The following is a 20000-nucleotide window of genomic DNA, read 5'->3' on the forward strand; positions in this document are numbered from 1 at the left end:
GAGCTAACTCAGCCTTTGAGCTTACGCAGTCTTCGAGCTAACTCAGCCTTCGAGCTAACTCAGCCTTTGAGCTAACTCAGCCTTTGAGCTAACGCAGCCTTTGAGCTAACGCAGTCTTTGAGCTAACACAGTCTTTGAGCTAACGCAGTCTTCGAGCTAACTCAGCCTTTGAGCTAACTCAGCCTTTGAGCTAACTCAGCCTTCGAGCTAACGCAGTCTTCGAGCTAACTCAGCCTTCGAGCTAACTCAGCCTTTGAGCTAACGCAGCCTTTGAGCTAACTCAGCCTTTGAGCTAACTCAGCCTTTGAGCTAACTCAGCCTTTGAGCTAACTCAGCCTTCGAGCTAACGCAGTCTTCGAGCTAACTCAGCCTTCAAGCTAACTCAGCCTTTGAGCTAACTCAGCCTTTGAGCTAACTCAGCCTTTGAGCTAACTCAGCCTTCGAGCTAACGCAGTCTTCGAGCTAACTCAGCCTTCAAGCTAACTCAGCCTTTGAGCTAACGCAGCCTTTGAGCTAACTCAGCCTTTGAGCTAACGCAGTCTTCGAGCTAACTCAGCCTTTGAGCTAACGCAGCTTTCGAGCTAACGCAGCCTTCGAGCTAACTCAGCCTTTGAGCTAACTCAGCCTTTGAGTTAACGCAGCTTTCGAGCTAACTCAGCCTTCGAGCTAACTCAGCCTTCGAGCTAACTCTGACTTCGAGCTAACTCAGCCTTCGAGCTAACTCTGCCTTTGAGCTAACTCAGCCTTTGAGCTAACTCAGCCTTCGAGCTAACGCAGCTTTCGAGCTAACTCAGCCTTCGAGCTAACTCAGCCTTCGAGCTAACTCAGTCTTCGAGCTAACTCTGCCTTTGAGCTAACTCAGCCTTTGAGTTAACGCAGCTTTCGAGCTAACGCAGCCTTCGAGCTAACTCAGCCTTTGAGCTAACTCAGCCTTTGAGTTAACGCAGCCTTCGAGCTAACTCAGCCTTCGAGCTAACTCAGTCTTCGAGCTAACTCTGCCTTTGAGCTAACTCAGCCTTTGAGTTAACGCAGCTTTCGAGCTAACGCAGCCTTCGAGCTAACTCAGTCTTCGAGCTAACTCAGCCTTTGAGCTAACTCAGCCTTTGAGTTAACGCAGCTTTCGAGCTAACGCAGCCTTCGAGCTAACTCAGCCTTTGAGCTAACTCAGCCTTTGAGTTAACGCAGCTTTCGAGCTAACTCAGCCTTCGAGCTAACTCAGCCTTCGAGCTAACTCAGCCTTCGAGCTAACTCTGACTTCGAGCTAACTCAGCCTTCGAGCTAACTCTGCCTTTGAGCTAACTCAGCCTTTGAGCTAACTCAGCCTTCGAGCTAACGCAGCTTTCGAGCTAACTCAGCCTTCGAGCTAACTCAGCCTTCGAGCTAACTCAGCCTTCGAGCTAACTCTGCCTTTGAGCTAACTCAGCCTTCGAGCTAACCGTCTTAGAGCTAACTCAGCCTTTGAGCTAACTCTGCCTTTGAGCTAACGCAGTCCACTATTCTCCAGAGCTTCTCCCACACTGGCTGCTTCCGAGTCTCAGTCAGTCCCTCTCTGTCGCTCTCATCTCCCAGGTGGCTTTTACTGTCTTATCATGCAAATTACTGAAACAAGACACAGGTGTTTGTCACTTGCACTTGACCCACTTACGCCGTGCTTGTCTCCCGATTCTCTCTCCCGTCACAGACATCGCTGAACCTCGACCCCCTTGCCACATTTATGTATTTCTCTTATGTGTATTTGAGTGACACATGTGTAGCCTGGTCCTACCAGACTCTCATACATTTCATATATACAGAGAGTCTGGCCACTCCCCATTGACAAGCGTTAACTTCCTTGAAGGCGGGTTCTCTGTTGAAGATTAAAACTATTGGACCTGCCAGAGCCACTCTGGATCTGCCATAACCAATCGCTAACGTTTGGTCGTGACGTATGTCAAATCAAACTTTTCCCGAACCCCCATGGGGAGGACGGCCACAACATCATGGCCACCAACAAAACTTAGCAAAGATTGTTCTTGCTCCGGCTTTAACTTCTGGATATTCTGCAGCGTTGCTCGCATCTTTCTCTGCCGCCATTACTGAACTACAACTCAAACTAGCGCACGACCTCAACGTCATCGTTCTCAGCCACTCCCTCTGTTCGCTGATTGGACAGGTAAAAATTGGCCCAGAGAAAACCTGTGAATATACCGCAAACCCAGACGACGTACTGAAGGAAAATGGAAATTGAGCGCAAGCACGTAGGAGGGCGGAGCCAGGCTAACACATTTGTGAGAAACCGCCAAAATATCCGTACGTTAGCTCTTTCCACTTCGTTAATGGCAGACAGAAGATCATCTCTTTAATATTTGGCCACTTCTTTACTATAGAAATGTTACAGTCACTGTAATTTCTTGAACATGTGGACATCAAAACACGCTCGATCATGAGGGTTTAGACTTTTATTTTGAAGTCGCGATGAATGAACAGTTTGCATATATAGAAACATATTGATGTATTCTCCTGTGTTAGCGTAGGTTTATAGATTATTTACGTTACAAATCTGGTGAAATGGTGAAACATTCACGTTTATTTGTATAGCGCTTTTCACAATACACATCATTTCAAAGCAGCTTTACAGAAAATGCATGACTCTATATTACAATCTAGAGTGATCTGTTATCAGAGGGAACTGTCTAAGTTATGTATTTCAGAAATGTACATATAAAGAAATCACAGTTAGCTAAAAATTTATTATTTTAAACAATGTAATAATTTAATGCAGATACAATGAGCTCACTGAAGTAATGAATACTTGTTTGTTAACAAATGATTATGCCATTTAGAAAATATAGCATTGCTGCATGTTGATTCAGAGTTTGCGTCATATGAACGTCATAAGCAACTCAAACTCACAGCATATTGCAGAGATGGAGTTTGTTAAACTTGTTACTCCGAGTCACAACACAAAATAATTGAAAATATTCTCATAAGATGTCAGGCCACTTCTTCATTTCATTCCCACCGCGTGTGATAAACATTAACCATCACAGTGTTTAATAGTGTTTTGTGCGAGCTCCCGTAACATGGCTTCTTCTACCGACTAGCGAAACGGAAGTCTAACACATTAAAAGGAACTTTTAAACTTCCACGTTGCAAAATAAGGTGGATAAATAAAGGTGAGTGACTGAAGAGTTGATGCTAACAGATCCACGTCTCTATGATCAGATGCTTTCTGAACCGCTGTTTTCTCACCGCTGGCATTTCTGCTGTGTTTATTACTGTTATTGAGAGGAAAGCACACATATTTACATATTCATCTAACCGTCGCTCTCAGCAGTGAACGAGTCAGGAGGTTCGTGAACAGTATATCACTGCAAAGGGGTTGAATGAATGAATGAATGAAAACTTTATTGAACAACAACAATCAACACGAAGTGTTCAAAAGGATAAAAACACAAAAAAGCCCAAAGGCTTGTTTCCATTGTGGTCCTTATTGTGGTCCAACTTCTTCTTACCCCTCAGTGAAGAATGAAGAATAGCTGTGCAGTGAGTATACCAGCGCCTAAAGCTGTGCTAATGAATCATTCAGTGGAATCAGAATCAGAATCCCTCATGACAGACAGGCAGAACACGAGCTTATGAAAGATCACGCTTGCTCAGAGTTGCTGAAATAATCATCATGGCTGATTATATTATATGTAAGAGTAATTCTAAATGAAACGAACATGGAAAATGCGTCTAAAACATGAGGATTCACAGCTGAATATTTATGCATGAAGTGTGAAATCTCCTACAGTCACGATGAAAGATGCAGCGTTTCAAACCCTGGCCGTGACGGACCGTACTGTGTGTGTGTGTGTGTGTGTGTGTGTGTGAGTGAGTGAGTGAGTGAGTGAGTGAGTGAGTGAGTGAGAGAGAGTGTGTGTGTGTGTGTGTGTGTGTGTGTGTGTGTGTGTGTGTGTGTGTGTGTGTGTGTGTGTGTGTGTGTGTGTGTGTGTGTGTGTGTGAGTGAGTGAGTGAGTGAGTGAGTGAGTGAGTGAGTGAGTGAGTGAGTGAGTGAGTGAGTGAGTGAGTGAGTGAGTGAGTGTGTGTGTGTGTGTGTGAGCGAGCGAGCGAGCGAGCGTGCGTGCGTGCGTGCGTGTGTGTGAGTGTGTGCAGTAGGTCGTTTGATGGTTCTGATCCCTGCATGCATCAGTGTTTGACAGCTTCCTGCGGTGGTGTGTGACTGTGTGTGTGTGTGTGTGTGTGTGTGTGTGTGTGTGTGTTTTGTAGATCCGGCTGGCGGAGGTCGAACAAACGTCTCTGATGTCGGAGCAACTGTCGGATAAATCCTCATCACCGGGTCTCACTGACATCAGCCTGGAGGACCACAGTGTGTACCAGCTACTGGACAGAGACTGTAAGGTGTGTGTTTGTGTGTGAGTGTGTGTGTGAGTGCGCGAGTATGTGTGCGAGTGTGATTATGTGAGTATGTGTGTGAGTGTGTGTTTGTGACTCTGTGTGCGAGTGTGATTATGTGAGTATGTGTGTGAGTGTGTGTGTTTGTGACTGTGTGCGAGTGTGATTATGTGAGTATGTGTGTGAGTGTGTGTTTGTGACTCTGTGTGCGAGTGTGATTATGTGAGTATGTGTGTGAGTGTGTGTTTGTGACTCTGTGTGTGAGTGTGATTATGTGAGTATGTGTGAAAGTGTGTGTGTTTGTGACTGTGTGCGAGTGTGATTATGTGAGTATGTGTGTGAGTGTGTGTTTGTGACTCTGTGTGATTATGTGAGTATGTGTGTGAGTGTGTGTTTGTGACTCTGTGTGCGAGTGTGATTATGTGAGTATGTGTGTGAGTGTGTGTTTGTGACTCTGTGTGTGAGTGTGATTATGTGAGTATGTGTGAAAGTGTGTGTTTGTGACTGTGTGTGTGAGTGTGATTATGCGAGTATGTGTGTGAGTGTGTGTGTTTGTGACTGTGTGCGAGTGTGATTATGTGAGTATGTGTGTGAGTGTGTGTTTGTGACTCTGTGTGCGAGTGTGATTATGTGAGTATGTGTGAAAGTGTGTGTTTGTGACTGTGTGTGTGAGTGTGATTATGCGAGTATGTGTGTGAGTGTGTGTGTTTGTGACTGTGTGCGAGTGTGATTATGCGAGTATGTGTGTGAGTGTGTGTGTGTGAGTGTGTGTTCTCGCTTGATCTGTGTTTCTGCTGTCAGACCCGACTCGTGTGGAGACTCTAGACTTGCACTGAACACTATAAAGGAATAATTCACTTCAATAAAAAGCCATCGTGTCACACTTATGGTGTTACAAACATATATGACTGGAACAATATAGTGTTCGAAAGTTTTGAGGTCTGTAAGATTTTCACCAAGGCTGCATTTATTTGAATTTTTTTTTTTGCTGAAATATGATTCCAGTGTAAATCATCTGTCTTCTATGTGAATATATAGTAAAGTGTAATTTATTCCTGTGATCAAAGCTGGATTTCAGCATCATTACTTCAGTCTTCAGTGTCACATGATCCTTCACAAATCACTCTAATATGATGATTTGATGATCAAGAAACATGTATTATCAGTGTTTCAATGAATATTTAGAAATCTTTTGTAATATTATAAATTATTTTGCTGTCTCTTTTGATAAATTAATGCATCCTTGTTGAATAAAATCTTACTGACCCCAAAACCCCCCAGTAGTGTATAAATATTAATAATAACTCAAACTTCACTAATTGTAAATCTATCATTGCCATATTTATAATTTACTTCTAAAAGCCTTTAATTAACACGACTATAAGAGAAGATAAGAGGCTCCCCTCTGTGTTTTGGCCTGAAGGGAGGTGTCTCTCTTTATCTGTTGTTTATTGCCATGTAAAAATAAAGGATTTTTAATTTATCAAGTGTGCCAGGGAAAACTAATTAATTAGCTTTTGCTTTTTTTTCAAATCTGCACTCAGTTTGATTGCACTCAATTGATGTCCTTTGTGTTTATTTGTTTTTAATAGGGGGGAAAAAACTTTCTCTCAAATCTCATTCAGTCCTAATATGCAGCCAGCGTCACACTGTAGATAAAGCATGATAATAGTGATGAGACACAGCAACCAAAGACGTGTGTGTGGGTGTGTGTGTGTGTGTGTTGTGTGTGTGTGTGTGTGTGTGTGTGTGGCAGATGTTTCTGGAGGAGACAGCCAGGCGTCTTCACCTCTCTTCCATCTCCCAGCTGAGTTCTTTCACCCCACCACCGGTGCGATCCCCCAGGGCAGCCCAGCCACCGGAGCGGCCCCGCCCGGCTCCAGACACGCTTCTCCAGCCTCGTGGGCTTCTCTGAGGTCCCCGGGGGCCAACAGCAGGCTCACATGCTCACAGGTGAGACACGGCACACGTTCAACATAACCAGGACTTGCAGTCAAGTGTCTAGAAGCCTAAATAAGTATGAAGGGGTCTCATGTACACAGTCAGACTTCAAGCATTACAGTGGTCCAAATTGCAGTTATTCAATTTGAATGGTTATTCTCGCCAACAATCGTACACTTATGGGCAAAATCCAGTCATTCAAACGGGGAAATTGCTTTGAAAGTGACCTGTGCTTTATGCATCCCTATCATAGACTATAAATAAATAAGTAGTGTGCGTGACGTCACCAGTAGTGTTTCTTAAGAGCATTACTGAAGCCCAAAGTGGGCGGAGCCGGCCGTCGCCATCTTGGCAGCGTCACTCCTGGATAAACGTAAATGTGCAGCGAGGCGGATTAGCTGAGGTGACGTGACGTGTGCAGGAAACTCAGAAGCGAAGACCAGGAGACTTGGTTGTATCTTCAGCTGGATTCTTTATTGAGATCACGAGCTGTCGGGAGCTGAGGTCATCAAGTCTGACTAATGCTGCGTTCACACCAAACGCGAATAGAGCGTCTGGCGCGAGTGATTTCAATGTTAAGTCAATGTAAAGACGCATTTACGCTCGTCTGGAGGTCCTGCGGCGCGAATGAGGCGTTTAGCGCGGTGCGGTGGACGCGAATTGAGCGTCTGGCGCGATACGCGCAAATTATTTTATTTGGTGCTTTTTGTCCATTCACGCGTCTGACGAGAATTCACGTCTGACGCCCGAGTTGAATAATCTGAACTTTGGCGTCTGTTCGCGCCGCGTTAACCAATCAGGGGCCTGCTTGCTGCTGTCACGTGGTGAAGTGACGGGATAAACTCCCGCCCGGAGTCACTCATTCAAAATGGAGTATAGCAATAGCAATATAGCAGAATATAATATTCAATATAGCAGTAAACTGAGTATCACTAGAAAGTGAGTATACTAGTGAGTATCACTAGAAAGAGCACCAACAGTGGTATCCGTACCACAGTTTGAAAAACATTGATAGTTTTTCAATATTTAATATACTGTATTTAAAATTTCATATACATTTTCTAAGCGAAGACAGATGGACAGGCGCACCTGGGATAGAGCACCTGTAGTTGGTGTCCTGAAGGTTGATCCTCGCTCCGATGCGGTGACTCTCTCGATTAATGCTCGATCAACATCAGCCATCTTGCAAACAGACAAGCAGATTTCGCCTCAGACACGCGTCAATTTTGCTTCAAACTTTTGCTTTTTACGCGCGTCAATTTCGCTCTGGACGCGCGAATGGATTCAAAATGTTCAAGCGTCCAATTAGACCGCGCTATTCGCGTTTGGTGTGAATGCACAGTAAGGGAACTTTACATGGTATCTTATAGGCATTCAGTGGGCAGTCTTTAAAGGTGCTGACATTCTTTGAAAGTGATTGATCTTACACAGCATTAGAGGTGACCACTAAATCAAATCATCTAAAGACAATAGAGGCAATTACCCCCAACTGAAGATAATGGTATCCTCCAAACTGTATAAACATCACATGGTCACAAGTAGGCCGCTGTACGTGAGCTGTATCGTTCAGTTTCGTTCCGACAAACGGGGCACTAATGTTTCTTTTGCTCAATATGTTCAACGTTAATAAATGGTATCCAAGCAAAAAGTTCTCCACGCATTATCCTGCAGTTAATGAGAAATTGTAATTTATTGGCGCACTATATTGACTGCGTATTGAGACATGTAAAACTGTTGAGCTAGATTTTCAACCAATCAGCATCGAAAATGTAAGTAGGTCACAGCCGAAATCAAGCCAATATCACTACGCACATGTAAACATGGAGGAGGACGTAAGCAGCACATCTTCATCTGATAGCGGCGATCAAGCTCGATTAACACCCGTAAAGTGTATTCTTCATGTTGGAAAAGATGGTGGGAAAGGTCCGCAGCCCTTTACTGAAGTCCGATGGGAACCTCTCTCTCTCTCACACACACACACACACACACACACACACACACACACACACTAACCCGACCCCTAAACCTACCCATCACACACATACACACAAGTCAAGCGTCTATAAAACGCCGATAGCAGGCCGGGTGAAACCCGTAGTTGTTGGGACATCAGAGACTGGTTTGTCCAGGAGGGCAACATGTTTATTAGCAATAGCTAACGTTAGCTCCGTAGTGTCCGACTTTTTGAGCCATTCCTATGCTTGATTTTTTCCCATCGGACTTCAGTAAAGTAATGCGTGGAGAACTTTGTGCTTGGATACCTTTTATTAACGTTGAACATATTGAGCAAAAGAAACATTAGTGCCCCGTTTGTCGGAACGAAACCCTATTTCTAGGCCTCTTTTAGGCTACCGACAGCGGCCTAAAGAACTAAGACTATGTAATCATTCACACATAGTTTGACTCTCAGTAGGAAGATCAAATACTGACAAAACCCCTTCAATGGAAACTATATTGAATCTAATCAGTAAATCGATGCCATCATGTTCACCTTGAATGCCCAGTATAGTGTAGTTCACCTTAGTTTTTCATGTGATGTGTTACAACCCTGGCTCTAGGGATGCAACATAAAGGACACAAAAACAGAAATCTGCCAATCAGAAGAAAGTTTATTAAATATAAGAAGATAAAGGGGACTGTATAGAGACAAAAACACTGCGACTGCAGACAGTGCTGGCTGTACGATGAGAGAGAGCGAGTGCGTGTGTCCTAGATTTAAATGGCTCCCGTCAGGTGACACCAATTAACCGGTTGATTGCAGATGATTTACCAGGGAAACACAGATTAGAGCACTCACACATAACAGATTTTATGTAAGGATGTAGAATCAGCAGATCTTAAACATATTCTTATATTTGTAATCCTACACGTGACGCTAGACAAACTACAGCAGACAAACGGCTAGTAGTGACATCAGCTGCAATCCACCTGTCACTCAAGTGGCCACGCCCTTAATTATGCAGAACTTTAAGGCTTAATATAATTTAAACGGATGAGTTATAAAAATATAACAGTTATAAAATATCACAGTCGTCATGAAGGGCAACATTAGCTATATAGACCTAAACCACTTGTTGCACCAGACTGTAAACATGTGTTTCTTGCCACTAATTGGCTTAAACTCTCAGAATATCTTTTAAAGATTTCAGGACACTGCACTGGAAAACTTTTTCAAATCCTACTGTATGACTAGTTTTTCCTCAAAAGCTCACTATATCAGCTCCTTGTAATCCTGATATCCGGGTGGACTGGTGTACGCTTGGCTCCCTGTAGGATGAGTAAAACCCACCAATCAGACGTCAGCCAGTTCTACACGTTTACTTGCTTATCGCTTTGCTGTACTGGTGCAACGGATCACAAAAATCATGGTCCGGATCATTTACGGTTTTTGAACAAATACACAAATTACAGGCAGAGATGAATACTAATTAACAAAGTTACAAAGTCTAACAGTAGTATTCAGGTGCAGAAATGAATAATTACGCCTAAAATAACACTATTTGTTCACTGTAGAAATTAAATAAAGTTTCTTCTTTGTTAAAGCTGTATTTTGATGTTTTATTAACATTGACACAGATAACTGTAGGAATATTAGGCTGCTGTCACTTTAAGACCGAATAAACTGACAAACATCCGGTTTCTTTCTCAACTCTTCACTGATGACAGAACCGAGAGAATACTCGCCGAGACGAGTGTTTAGAGATTATTGTGTGTGTATGTGTCCGTTCAAGTGCAAGGAAACGCGAAAGATGAATCAGTTCGGTGTTCGAGCGCTGTCTAAAACGCACCTCTCTCTCTCTCTCTCTCTCTCTGTCTGTGAACATAGATAACGCGTAACGCTCTGTAAACACAGATAACTTTCACTCTATGATGGTTAAATTGAGCAGTTATTCCGAGAATCGCATGCGTGCCGAACTGTGGGGAGCTGATCCGTACGGATCACGATCAACTGCGATCCGTTGCACCGCTACTTTGCTTTGCTAGTGGTTTGCTTCTCCTTCCAGTGACTGTTCTGTTGTTTGTTGCTGCAGACGTCCCACAGTAACTCGTCACTGGCCACGGGCAGTTCCAGAGGGAGTCTACAGACCACACTAGAGGAGGGATTCTTCTCGCCAGGAGATCCGATGCGTCCCTTAATCTGCAGAACCCACGTTCCCCCTCCAGAACGCACTCAGAGACCTCGTGCTCCACAGACTGCACTCAACCTCCAGGCCACCAGGGGGCGGCAGAGGACTCGGAGCAAACACAGTGACTGCACAGTGATCCGACGGGACTCCAGAGAACCCTCCGATGAGGATACAGGAGTTAGACCCGGTCAGGCTGGTAATCCTGAACAGTTATCGGATAACTTGAGTAGCTTCTCTCTGACGTCTCTGCACCCGCCCGACTCTCTAGCGCCACCGCTGGCCAAGAAGTGCAACAGCACTGGGAGTTTAGTGGTCCAGAATAAAGATGGGAGATGCTTAATCGGATTCAATCCCTGGACTGACGCGACAAGTGAGGAAACTGAGACTGAGACCAAGACGTGTAGACAGACTGTGGGTTCTAGTTGTCGTAAGAACAGATGAAATGCGCGTTTTGCTCCAGGGATGGGACGATGTATGATCTGTTTTCTGAACTCATCTCCACTTTTCTCTTGAGTGACACAAATGTGATTATAAACCAGTCAAAACTCGGTTTCGGTTCTTCTTCAGGGCATACACTGGACACCTCAGAGGAGATGCAGTAGACATGGAGGAGCGTACTGTAAAATGTTCTACAACATCAACTGAGGAACTCATAGGCTAAAAACAGACTTGTCTCTCCCACCAGCCGGAGCGTGTAGCGGACTCTAGCACACACTGGGCGTGTAGCATGTGACGCACTCAAACGCAGAAAGCTGATGTATGAAGCCACGGTTGTGTCATGTTGACATTACCGCCATTGTTCTGTACTGTGGTTACGAAAATCACTTTCTTCTTCAGCATTTTTGTCTTACGTTCCAGTAAAAGTGAGACACTGGCTACGTTTACATGCAACCAAATAATCCGTTAGGAATGGGATTGACGACTCAGTCGGACTGAATAGCCCCTCGATCCGAATGAAATGTCGATTGGATTGAAAGAAGTGGTTTATTCCTTTTCTAATCCGATCGAGAGAACATTTAAACACTTGATCGGATTGAAAGCCGAAACTGAAAGGACTGCGCATGAGCAATGACGTAGAAATAGCGTAATGGCGTGTGACGCGCAGAACGAGCTGTTATTCCTGATGAATAAAGTATCATAAATTCTATAATCCTCCTTTCACTCCTCATCGTGTGTGAAGTGGAGCAGGACAACGGCCCACCAGTGCTCGCTTCAGACTCTCATCCACACACGACTGGTTTTGGCCATTTTTACTGCGTGATAAACATAAGCACAGCGGTTCATATGCGCATTTACTCCAAAATATGACCAGAAATGGATAAATATTAAATCTGCTGTTTAAAATAAATAAATAACCAATGTAGGAAAATAATAATTATGCGCAAACCGCAGGAAACTCTGTATACTCGTGTGCGCATGTCAAAAATATATTCATCAACCCGATCACATGTTTAGCGTTCATAAACGCTACGTTCAGATTTATGAATTGGAATGAATTCAGTCCGATTGAAACAAAAGTTGTAAACATAGCCACTGTGTAGATAAGACTTGTTTTCAGAGAATATCAGTTCAAATTTGCTGGCAAATTGTCTTGTTTAAAGCATAAAGATGACTAAATTTAGTATTTGTTTGTATTGTAAGACATATTCTCTGAAGGATGTTTAGAAACTTGTACTGGGAATCAAGCAAAAATACTGAACAAGACTAGAGGTGCGTCTGAAATCTTATACTAAGTGCTGCATTTGATAGCAGATGTAGTTTGAGAGTATTTAAAATGAAGTATGAATCAAAGAAATTCGGATATAATACATGCCATGTTGTCATTAGCTGTGTTTCCATCCAATGTTGTGAATTTAACTTGTGCGCAGAATTGGAATATCGCATAAAACACTTGCGAATAAAGTAGCGTTTCCATCCCACGTGTTCAAGAGAATCGTCACTTCCTGGGAAATTGGCACTAAATATCAGTAATAAACTGTACGTTTCTGCATTCTGGCTGTTTTTCCCTCCATAAACGTATAAGGTAATGCACACTTTAAGTGTATGTGCATCTTGGTGTTTCCATCCATGGCTACTGTCGCTTCACTGCAGTTCAAGCTCCTCTCCTGTGGCCTCATGGGATATTAGTGTTCATCAGATGTGCACAGAATCTCGCCGGAACTATTAGGTCCTTCGACTATGATTCTGTTTTACAAATTTGGACATACATTAGGGAAGTAGGTCTATATTTTTCATACTTTTTGTAATGAACTGTGTAAAAACCAAAATGGCAGCAGTTTTGGCGGTAAAAGATAGTTTGGTACCTATTGATATTTCCTTTCGTTTTGAAGACCGTCTGAGAATGAGCGACAGACTCAAAAGAAGCATGATCAGGCTGACTGTTGCTCTATAATGAAGCGTATAATAGAGATGTGATCGCGTGCAGTGATTCTGGCATGAGGCGAGCGAGGCAAACACCAGCGTCTTTCGCTTGTAGGAGGATTGAGTTTAGCAGCCGCCCACTGATCATTAGTGCTGCTGCTGATAATGTGTGATGGTCGTTAGCAACATTTACTTCAGGGTTTGTTTTTGGATGTTCTGTGTTGCTAGAATAACGACGGCAGAAACATGAGCTCTGATCTGAAAGCCAGTGATCTGCCAGAACACATCTTCAGGGTCACTTCTCAGGAAACTCTGAGTAGAGCAGTGGAGTTGGTCTGACATTTTTCATCAAGTTTCATCATCCAACAGGGTTATAAAACCTGTTTAAAAAATAAAACCTGATTCTAAGCATGTATGTGTAATTCATGGGCGAGATTATGCTAATTTGTGCAGCCTATTTACAAATGATTGGAAAAATCAAATCTGAGGATTACGAAGCATCTGTAAATCCGGAGAAGAGTTTTTGGGAAGGTCCGTTTTATGCACAATTGACTCCAGATGTATTAATCATATGAAAGTGTCATGAATGAAGGCCAGTGTGTGTGTGTGCTGTGTACGGTTTGTGTTCATTAAAGTATTGCATGAGCGTTTCAGTTCTGTCTCTGGTGAAGGTCGAATGAAGATCCCTATGTAGACGGCAAGGGTCCGGATCAGAGCGGATGTTCGTCTCTGGGAAACGAGCACGAGAGATGATGTCACTGTTCTGTGAAGACGGCAAAAAGTGTTTTATTTTTAAGGTATTCTGTGAAATGTCGTTCTTCTACTTTTGCATTTTGTAGTCTCACTAAAAACAGAACATCACATTTGGAGGATGATGAAGTCTGAGACCCAGAACACACACTCTTCCAGCTGTACGTGACATTTCACTCATTTATGCATTCATGCAAGTTTGAGTTGTAATTCCAGCATTGCCGTCGTTGTCTTCTTCTTCTTCTTCTACGGTCAGTTTTCTCCTCCAGATCAAGAATCTTATATGATTTTTCATCTCCAACGTGTGTGTGTATACGGTGATGCTTCTGCTGAAACGGAGGCAGATCAGGGAAATGATTCCACTGATTTTGTTTCTCATTTGCACGGCTGATTGGTTGGTAAAGGACTCTCAGTGCACACTCATTTGCATGATTGCATTTAAATTCATGTAGTCTTTTAGTGTCCTTATTCCAAATCTCCTGCTGTGATCCGATCAGTTTCACTGGAGCGCAGGATCTATGAGAAAGAATTCAGAGCAAATCATTGACAAAGACAAAAACAAACAAATTTTTTCATTCAAAATGTGACTTTTTTTTTTATATATATTTTGATGATATATGATGATATACACCTCCAATATTTATGGATTTGCTCTGAAATGTTCCATCTTTTCATTATTGCCAGAAGAAAATTTAGTTCAAATAATCAAGGCATGTTTTCCACACTCTTTGAACGGGAAAATATTAAATTATATTCATCAGTTGAACAATAAATAGTATTAAATAACAATATTTAACTATATTTTTACTGAAACATGTTAGAGCCTGTTAAATGGCACAGATTTTGAAACGATGAAGATTATGAAGTGAAGCGTTCAGAAGTCAGAGATTCATGTGAATGAACTCGATCAGTGTTTTTGCTGTTGAGACTCATCTCTCTTTGACTCTTCTGTGTGTGTGTGTGTGTGTGTGTGTGTGTGTGTGTGAGTGTGCGTGCGTGCGTGCGTGCGTGTGTGTGTGTGCGTGCGTGCGTGCGTGTGCGTGTGTGTGTGTGTGCGTGCATGTCTGTGTGCGCGTGTGTGTGTGCGTGTGTGCGTGCGTATGTCTGTGTGCGTGTGTGTGTGTGCGTGCGTGCTTGCGTGTGTGTGTGCGTGTGCATGTGTGTGTGTCTGTGTGCGTGTGTGTGTGCGTGTGTGTGGTGTGCGTGTGTGTGTGCGTGTGTGTGTGTGCGCGCGTGCTTGCGTGTGTGTGCGTGCGTGCTTGCGTGTGTGTGCGTGTGCATGTGTGTGTGTCTGTGTGCGTGTGTGTCTGTGCGTGTGTGCGCGTGTGTGTCTGTGTGCGTGTGTGTGTGTGTGTGTGTGTGTGCGTGCCTGTGTGTGTGTGTGCGTGTGTGCGTGCGTGTGTCTGTGTGCGTGTGTGTGCGCGTGTGTGCGTGCGTGCGTGTGTGTGCGTGTGTGTGTGAGCGTGTGTGTGCGTGTGCGTGTGTGTGCGTGTGCGTGTGCGTGTGTGCGTGTGTGTGTGTGTTTGGGGTGGTCGAGGAACTGGTCAGTCGGTGTCGTCTTCAGTGATATCCGTCAGAATCTCCGTGTCTGAGTGTGAGTTTAGCGTGAGGCGTCAGAGGAACTCTTTGAAGTTCTCCGTGAGATCTGGGATGTCAACACTGATGCATTCTGGGATTGAGAAGATCAGAGCCTCATCTCTGGCTTTCCTTCACCACTTAAAAGCCCACAGTAAGTACCAAAGTGAAAAACATGTATAAAAATGTCCTTAGTAATGTTGATTTATTAATATTGCCATGAAGAAGGGTTGATTTTATACAAAAGTCTCATTTGTTAACAATAGTTGATGCACTAGCAATGAACAATATACGTATTATTAATGTTACTTAAAGTACGATTCATTGTTCATTTTTGTTCATGTTTGCTGCATTTAACTAATGTTACAGTTTTGTATTAGTAAAAGTTGACATTTAAAATGTAAGTAAATGTTCATTGTTAGTTCACATTAATTTATGTAAGGTAACTAATATTAAAGAATGAAAGATCGTTGGGTTACACTTTATTTTAAGGTGTCAGTGTTACAGTGTAATTATATATGCAAGTACTGAGTAATAATAATTTACAGCATGTACTCACTATAGGGTTAGGGTTTGGTTGAGGGTTAGTTGCATGTAATTATGCATAATTTACTGTTATTACTACGGTAAGTACATGTAACATATGTAACAAGGACACTGTAAAATAAAGTGTTACCCATCGTTGTACCATGTTTTTAATACGGAAGAGGATTAGGGCCAAGCAATAATAAAAAAATAAAACCATCTCGAGATTAAGTCATTATAATGCGAAATTAAACTCATTAAATTTCGAGAAAAAAAAGTCGTCGTGTTTTGAGAAAAAGAGTCGAAGTAAAATGTAGAGAATAACTCTGTTACGCTGACAGCTGAAGCAGATGCAGAAGCAGGATCCAATTGCAGCAGGTTTTATTAAACAAACTCAAATGGTAACAAACTCAGACAAAGACTCAGGAACAGGAACCACCAACATACAACATCAAGAACTCACAAAGACTGAAACAAGACACAGGGCTTAAATACACAGACAGACAAGCTAAAGAAGATAACAAGGGGGCGTGGCTAATGAAAAACACCTGGGAAGACTAATCAACATAACGGGGAACTGCTAAACAAAGAATGAGACAGGGGAACACAGACATGAATCGTGACATAGCCCCCCCTCTATGGGCGGCTCCCGACGCCCATCAAAACAAAAAAACAATAGTTCAGGAGGGTGGTGGAGCGGAGGCGGACCCGGGGGTGGGATGGAGGGCCAGGCCCGTGGAGTGGAAGAGGACCTGGAGACTGCAGCGGGATGGAAGGCCAGGGCGGAGCGGCCTGTGCAGGAGACCAGGGCGGATCAGGCCGTGCAGGCGACCAGGGCGGATCAGGCCGTGCAGGCGACCAGGGCGGAGAAGACCCTTCGGGCGGCCACGGCGGAGACGACCCTTCGGGCGGCCACGGCGGAGACGACCCTTCGGCGGCCACGGCGGAGACGACCCTTCGGCGGCCACGGCGGAGACGACCCTTCGGGCGGCCACGGCGGAGACGACCCTTCGGGCGGCCACGGCGGAGACGACCCTTCGGGCGGCCACGGCGGAGACGACCCTTCGGGCGGCCACGGCGGAGACGACCCTTCGGGCGGCCACGGCGGTGGAGACGACCCTTCGGGCGGCCACGGCGGTGGAGACGACCCTTCGGGCGGCCACGGCGGTGGAGACGACCCTTCGGGCGGCCACGGCGGTGGAGACGACCACTTGGGAGGCGACGACCCCTTGGGAGGCCAGGGAGGTGACCATGGCACAGGAACAGACATTGGTTCAGGAACAGGAACAGACACCGGCTCAGCGGCGGCCATCTTGTCCGAAGACACTGGCTCGGCGGAGACCATCTTGTCCTGAGACACAGGCTCGGTGGTGGCCATCTTGTCCGAAGACACAGGCTCGGTGGTGGCCATTTTGTCCGAAGACACAGGCTCGGTGGTGGCCATCTTGTCTGAAGACACAGGCGTGGAGTCGGCCATCTTGTCCGAAGACACAGGCGTGGAAAGAGGAAGAGGAACAGATTCAGGCTCAGGGTCAGTATCAGGCTCAGGCTCAGGAACAGATTCAGTCTCGGCGGGACGAGACTCTGGACGGGCGGACGTGACGTGAAGCTCTGGCTCGGCAGGACTGACGTGAAGCTCTGGCTCTGGCTCGGCAGGACTGACGTGAAGCTCTGGCTCTGGCTCGGCAGGACTGACGTGAAGCTCTGGCTCTGGCTCGGCAGGACTGACGTGAAGCTCTGGCTCTGGCTCGGCAGGACTGACGTGAAGCTCTGGCTCTGGCTCGGCAGGACTGACGTGAACAGTCTCTGGATCGGCAGACGTGACGTGAACAGTCTCTGGATCGGCAGACGTGACGTGAACAGTCTCTGGATCGGCAGACGTGACGTGAACAGTCTCTGGATCGGCAGACGTGACGTGAACAGTCTCTGGATCGGCAGACGTGACGTGAACAGTCTCTGGATCGGCAGACGTGACGTGAACAGTCTCTGGATCGGCAGACGTGACGTGAACAGTCTCTGGATCGGCAGACGTGACGGGGAGCGCAGGCTCGGCTGTGCTGGACCGGACCAGCGGCGACGGCTCTGTGCTGGACGGGACCAGCGGCGAAGGCTCTGTGCTGGACGGGACCAGCGGCGAAGGCTCTGTGCTGGACGGGACCAGCGGCGAAGGCTCTGTGCTGGACGGGACCAGCGGCGAAGGCTCTGTGCTGGACGGGGCCAGCGGCGAGGGCTCTGGCTGGACGGGCTCTGGCTGGACAGGCTCTGGCTGGACGGGCTCTGGCTGGACGGGCTCTGGCTGGACGGGCTCTGGCTGGACGGGCTCTGGCTGGACGGGCTCTGGGAGACGGGACCCTGGAACGACGGTCTTCTTGGCCCTCCACACTGACATCAGCGGCGGCTGTGCTACGGTGGACATCAGTCCTGGACGCCCATAGAATGATGCTATGGCTAGCTTGATGGCTGAAGTGACGAGAAGAACAGGCTGAGGGGGTACTGCGGGTTCACGGAGCTCCTTTTCCTCCACGCCCACAGTAAACGGAGAACCGCTCAGCAAAAGGGCCAGGTCGATATATTGTTCCAACGAGCCGTGTGGTTCATGGTCAGGCATCATAGACCGGAGTGGTTCTGATAATCCTCCGCGAAAAAAGATCATCAGGCATTCGGTGCTCATTTGCACGAGATGTGCCAGTTCGACAAAATCTGCAACGTAGTCCTCAATGGATCGATCATCCTGACAGAGACGCAAGATTTGGATGTCTGGGCACAGGGTTGGCATGGCTGCTGCTGGATCCATAAATGGTGAGTTCTTCTGTTACGCTGACAGCTGAAGCAGATGCAGAAGCAGGATCCAATTGCAGCAGGTTTTATTAAACAAACTCAAATGGTAACAAACTCAGACAAAGACTCAGGAACAGGACCCACCAACATACAACATCAAGAACTCACAAAGACTGAAACAAGACACAGGGCTTAAATACACAGACAGACAAGCTAAAGAAGATAACAAGGGGGCGTGGCTAATGAAAAACACCTGGGAAGACTAATCAACATAACGGGGAACTGCTAAACAAAGAATGAGACAGGGGAACACAGACATGAATCGTGACAAACGCATTGGATCGGTGTTCATTGCATAGCCTACTGATAGAGGACATGGCAGAGTTGGATCACTTAGTCAAGCTATATTTTAGACTTTCTTTCAGTAACAAAGAAATACTATCAACTTTAGCTAATTATGACAGAATAATAATTAGCATACGAACTTTAAAGAGAATTTGTAAGCGGCTAGGTCTTTCTAGAAGAATATATCAGTCCAATTTGCGCGATGTACTCGCTTTTGTCCAACATTGAATGACAACTAGTGGACAAATGCAAGGTTATCGCTGGCTTCACCTACGCACGATTCATTCATCAAACTTTATTAAACTTGTTGATCTTCAAGGTGTGGAATTTCGACGAAGGAGGCGCTTGAGAAGACGCCAGTACACTTCCGCTGGCGCTGGCCCAAATGGCCAAATGCACTCTGGCATATGGACAGCTATGATAAATTAGAAACGCATGCAGTGGGCTCGATGTTAGGATGAATGTGGCCTCAAATCGATCTCAAAATTTAATGCGTTCATTCTCGAAATGTAATGAGTTTATTCTCACGATTATTTGGACTTTTTTCTCAAAATTTAACGAGTTTTTTCTCGAAACACAACGACTTGATTCTCGATATTTAATGAGTTTATTCTCAAGATTGTATTTCGACTTTTTTTTCCTCGAAATTTTACGAGTTTAATCTCGCATTATAATGACTTTAATCTCGAGATGATTTTTTATTTTTATTATTGCGTGGCCCTAATCCTCTTCCGTATTTTAACCCTTCTAATGCATTCAGGTCCGTTTCGACCCGGAAGTGTGACTGCTTTACACTAAATAATGCTGATTTTTATTTCTCTTTTAATTTATCCATTAGTTATATTTGTCTCAAATTACGTCTGTAAAATCAATTCATCTTGTTTTCTACACTCACACACACGGTTTCCTTCCCACTGGGGCTGCACTTTGTGTTTAAACACACATGACATGTTTGTAGATCAAAAGTTCATTGACCAAATGGTCTAAATTTGAAGAAGGGTTTGAAAAAGAAGTCCAGATTTATATAACCATCTCTTTATGATATTTTTGAAGCATCTGTCAATAGAGGGACAGAAATCTCTCAGATTTCATTAAAAATATCTTTATTTGTGTTTCAATGATGAACAAAAGTCTTGTGTGTTTGGAGCAACGGGAGGGCGAGTGAATGATGACCGAATCTCCATGTTTGGGTGAACGAACCGTTCAAGCTCGTCGTGTTTT

The 20000-nt window shown here is 44.9% G+C and overlaps 1 protein-coding gene across 1 annotated transcript in view; it reads left to right on the top strand.

Moving 5' to 3' along the window:
• LOC309491546 (voltage-dependent T-type calcium channel subunit alpha-1I-like) overlaps window positions 1–13487 on the top strand; it is a 58397-nt gene extending 44910 nt beyond the window's left edge. Inside the window, exons 16-18 of the mRNA XM_082190610.1 lie at window positions 4252–4378; window positions 6134–6330; window positions 10350–13487. Of these exons, the coding sequence (XP_082046736.1) occupies window positions 4252–4378; window positions 6134–6330; window positions 10350–10886 (861 nt within the window). The 3' untranslated portion in view covers window positions 10887–13487. The remainder of the gene's footprint in view (window positions 1–4251; window positions 4379–6133; window positions 6331–10349) is intronic.
• The last annotated feature ends 6513 nt before the right edge of the window (window positions 13488–20000 follow it).

This window comes from Leuciscus leuciscus, assembly GCF_965113295.1.
Source record: "Leuciscus leuciscus genome assembly, contig: HAP1_SCAFFOLD_343, whole genome shotgun sequence".
Taxonomy (NCBI): Eukaryota; Metazoa; Chordata; class Actinopteri; order Cypriniformes; family Leuciscidae; genus Leuciscus; species Leuciscus leuciscus.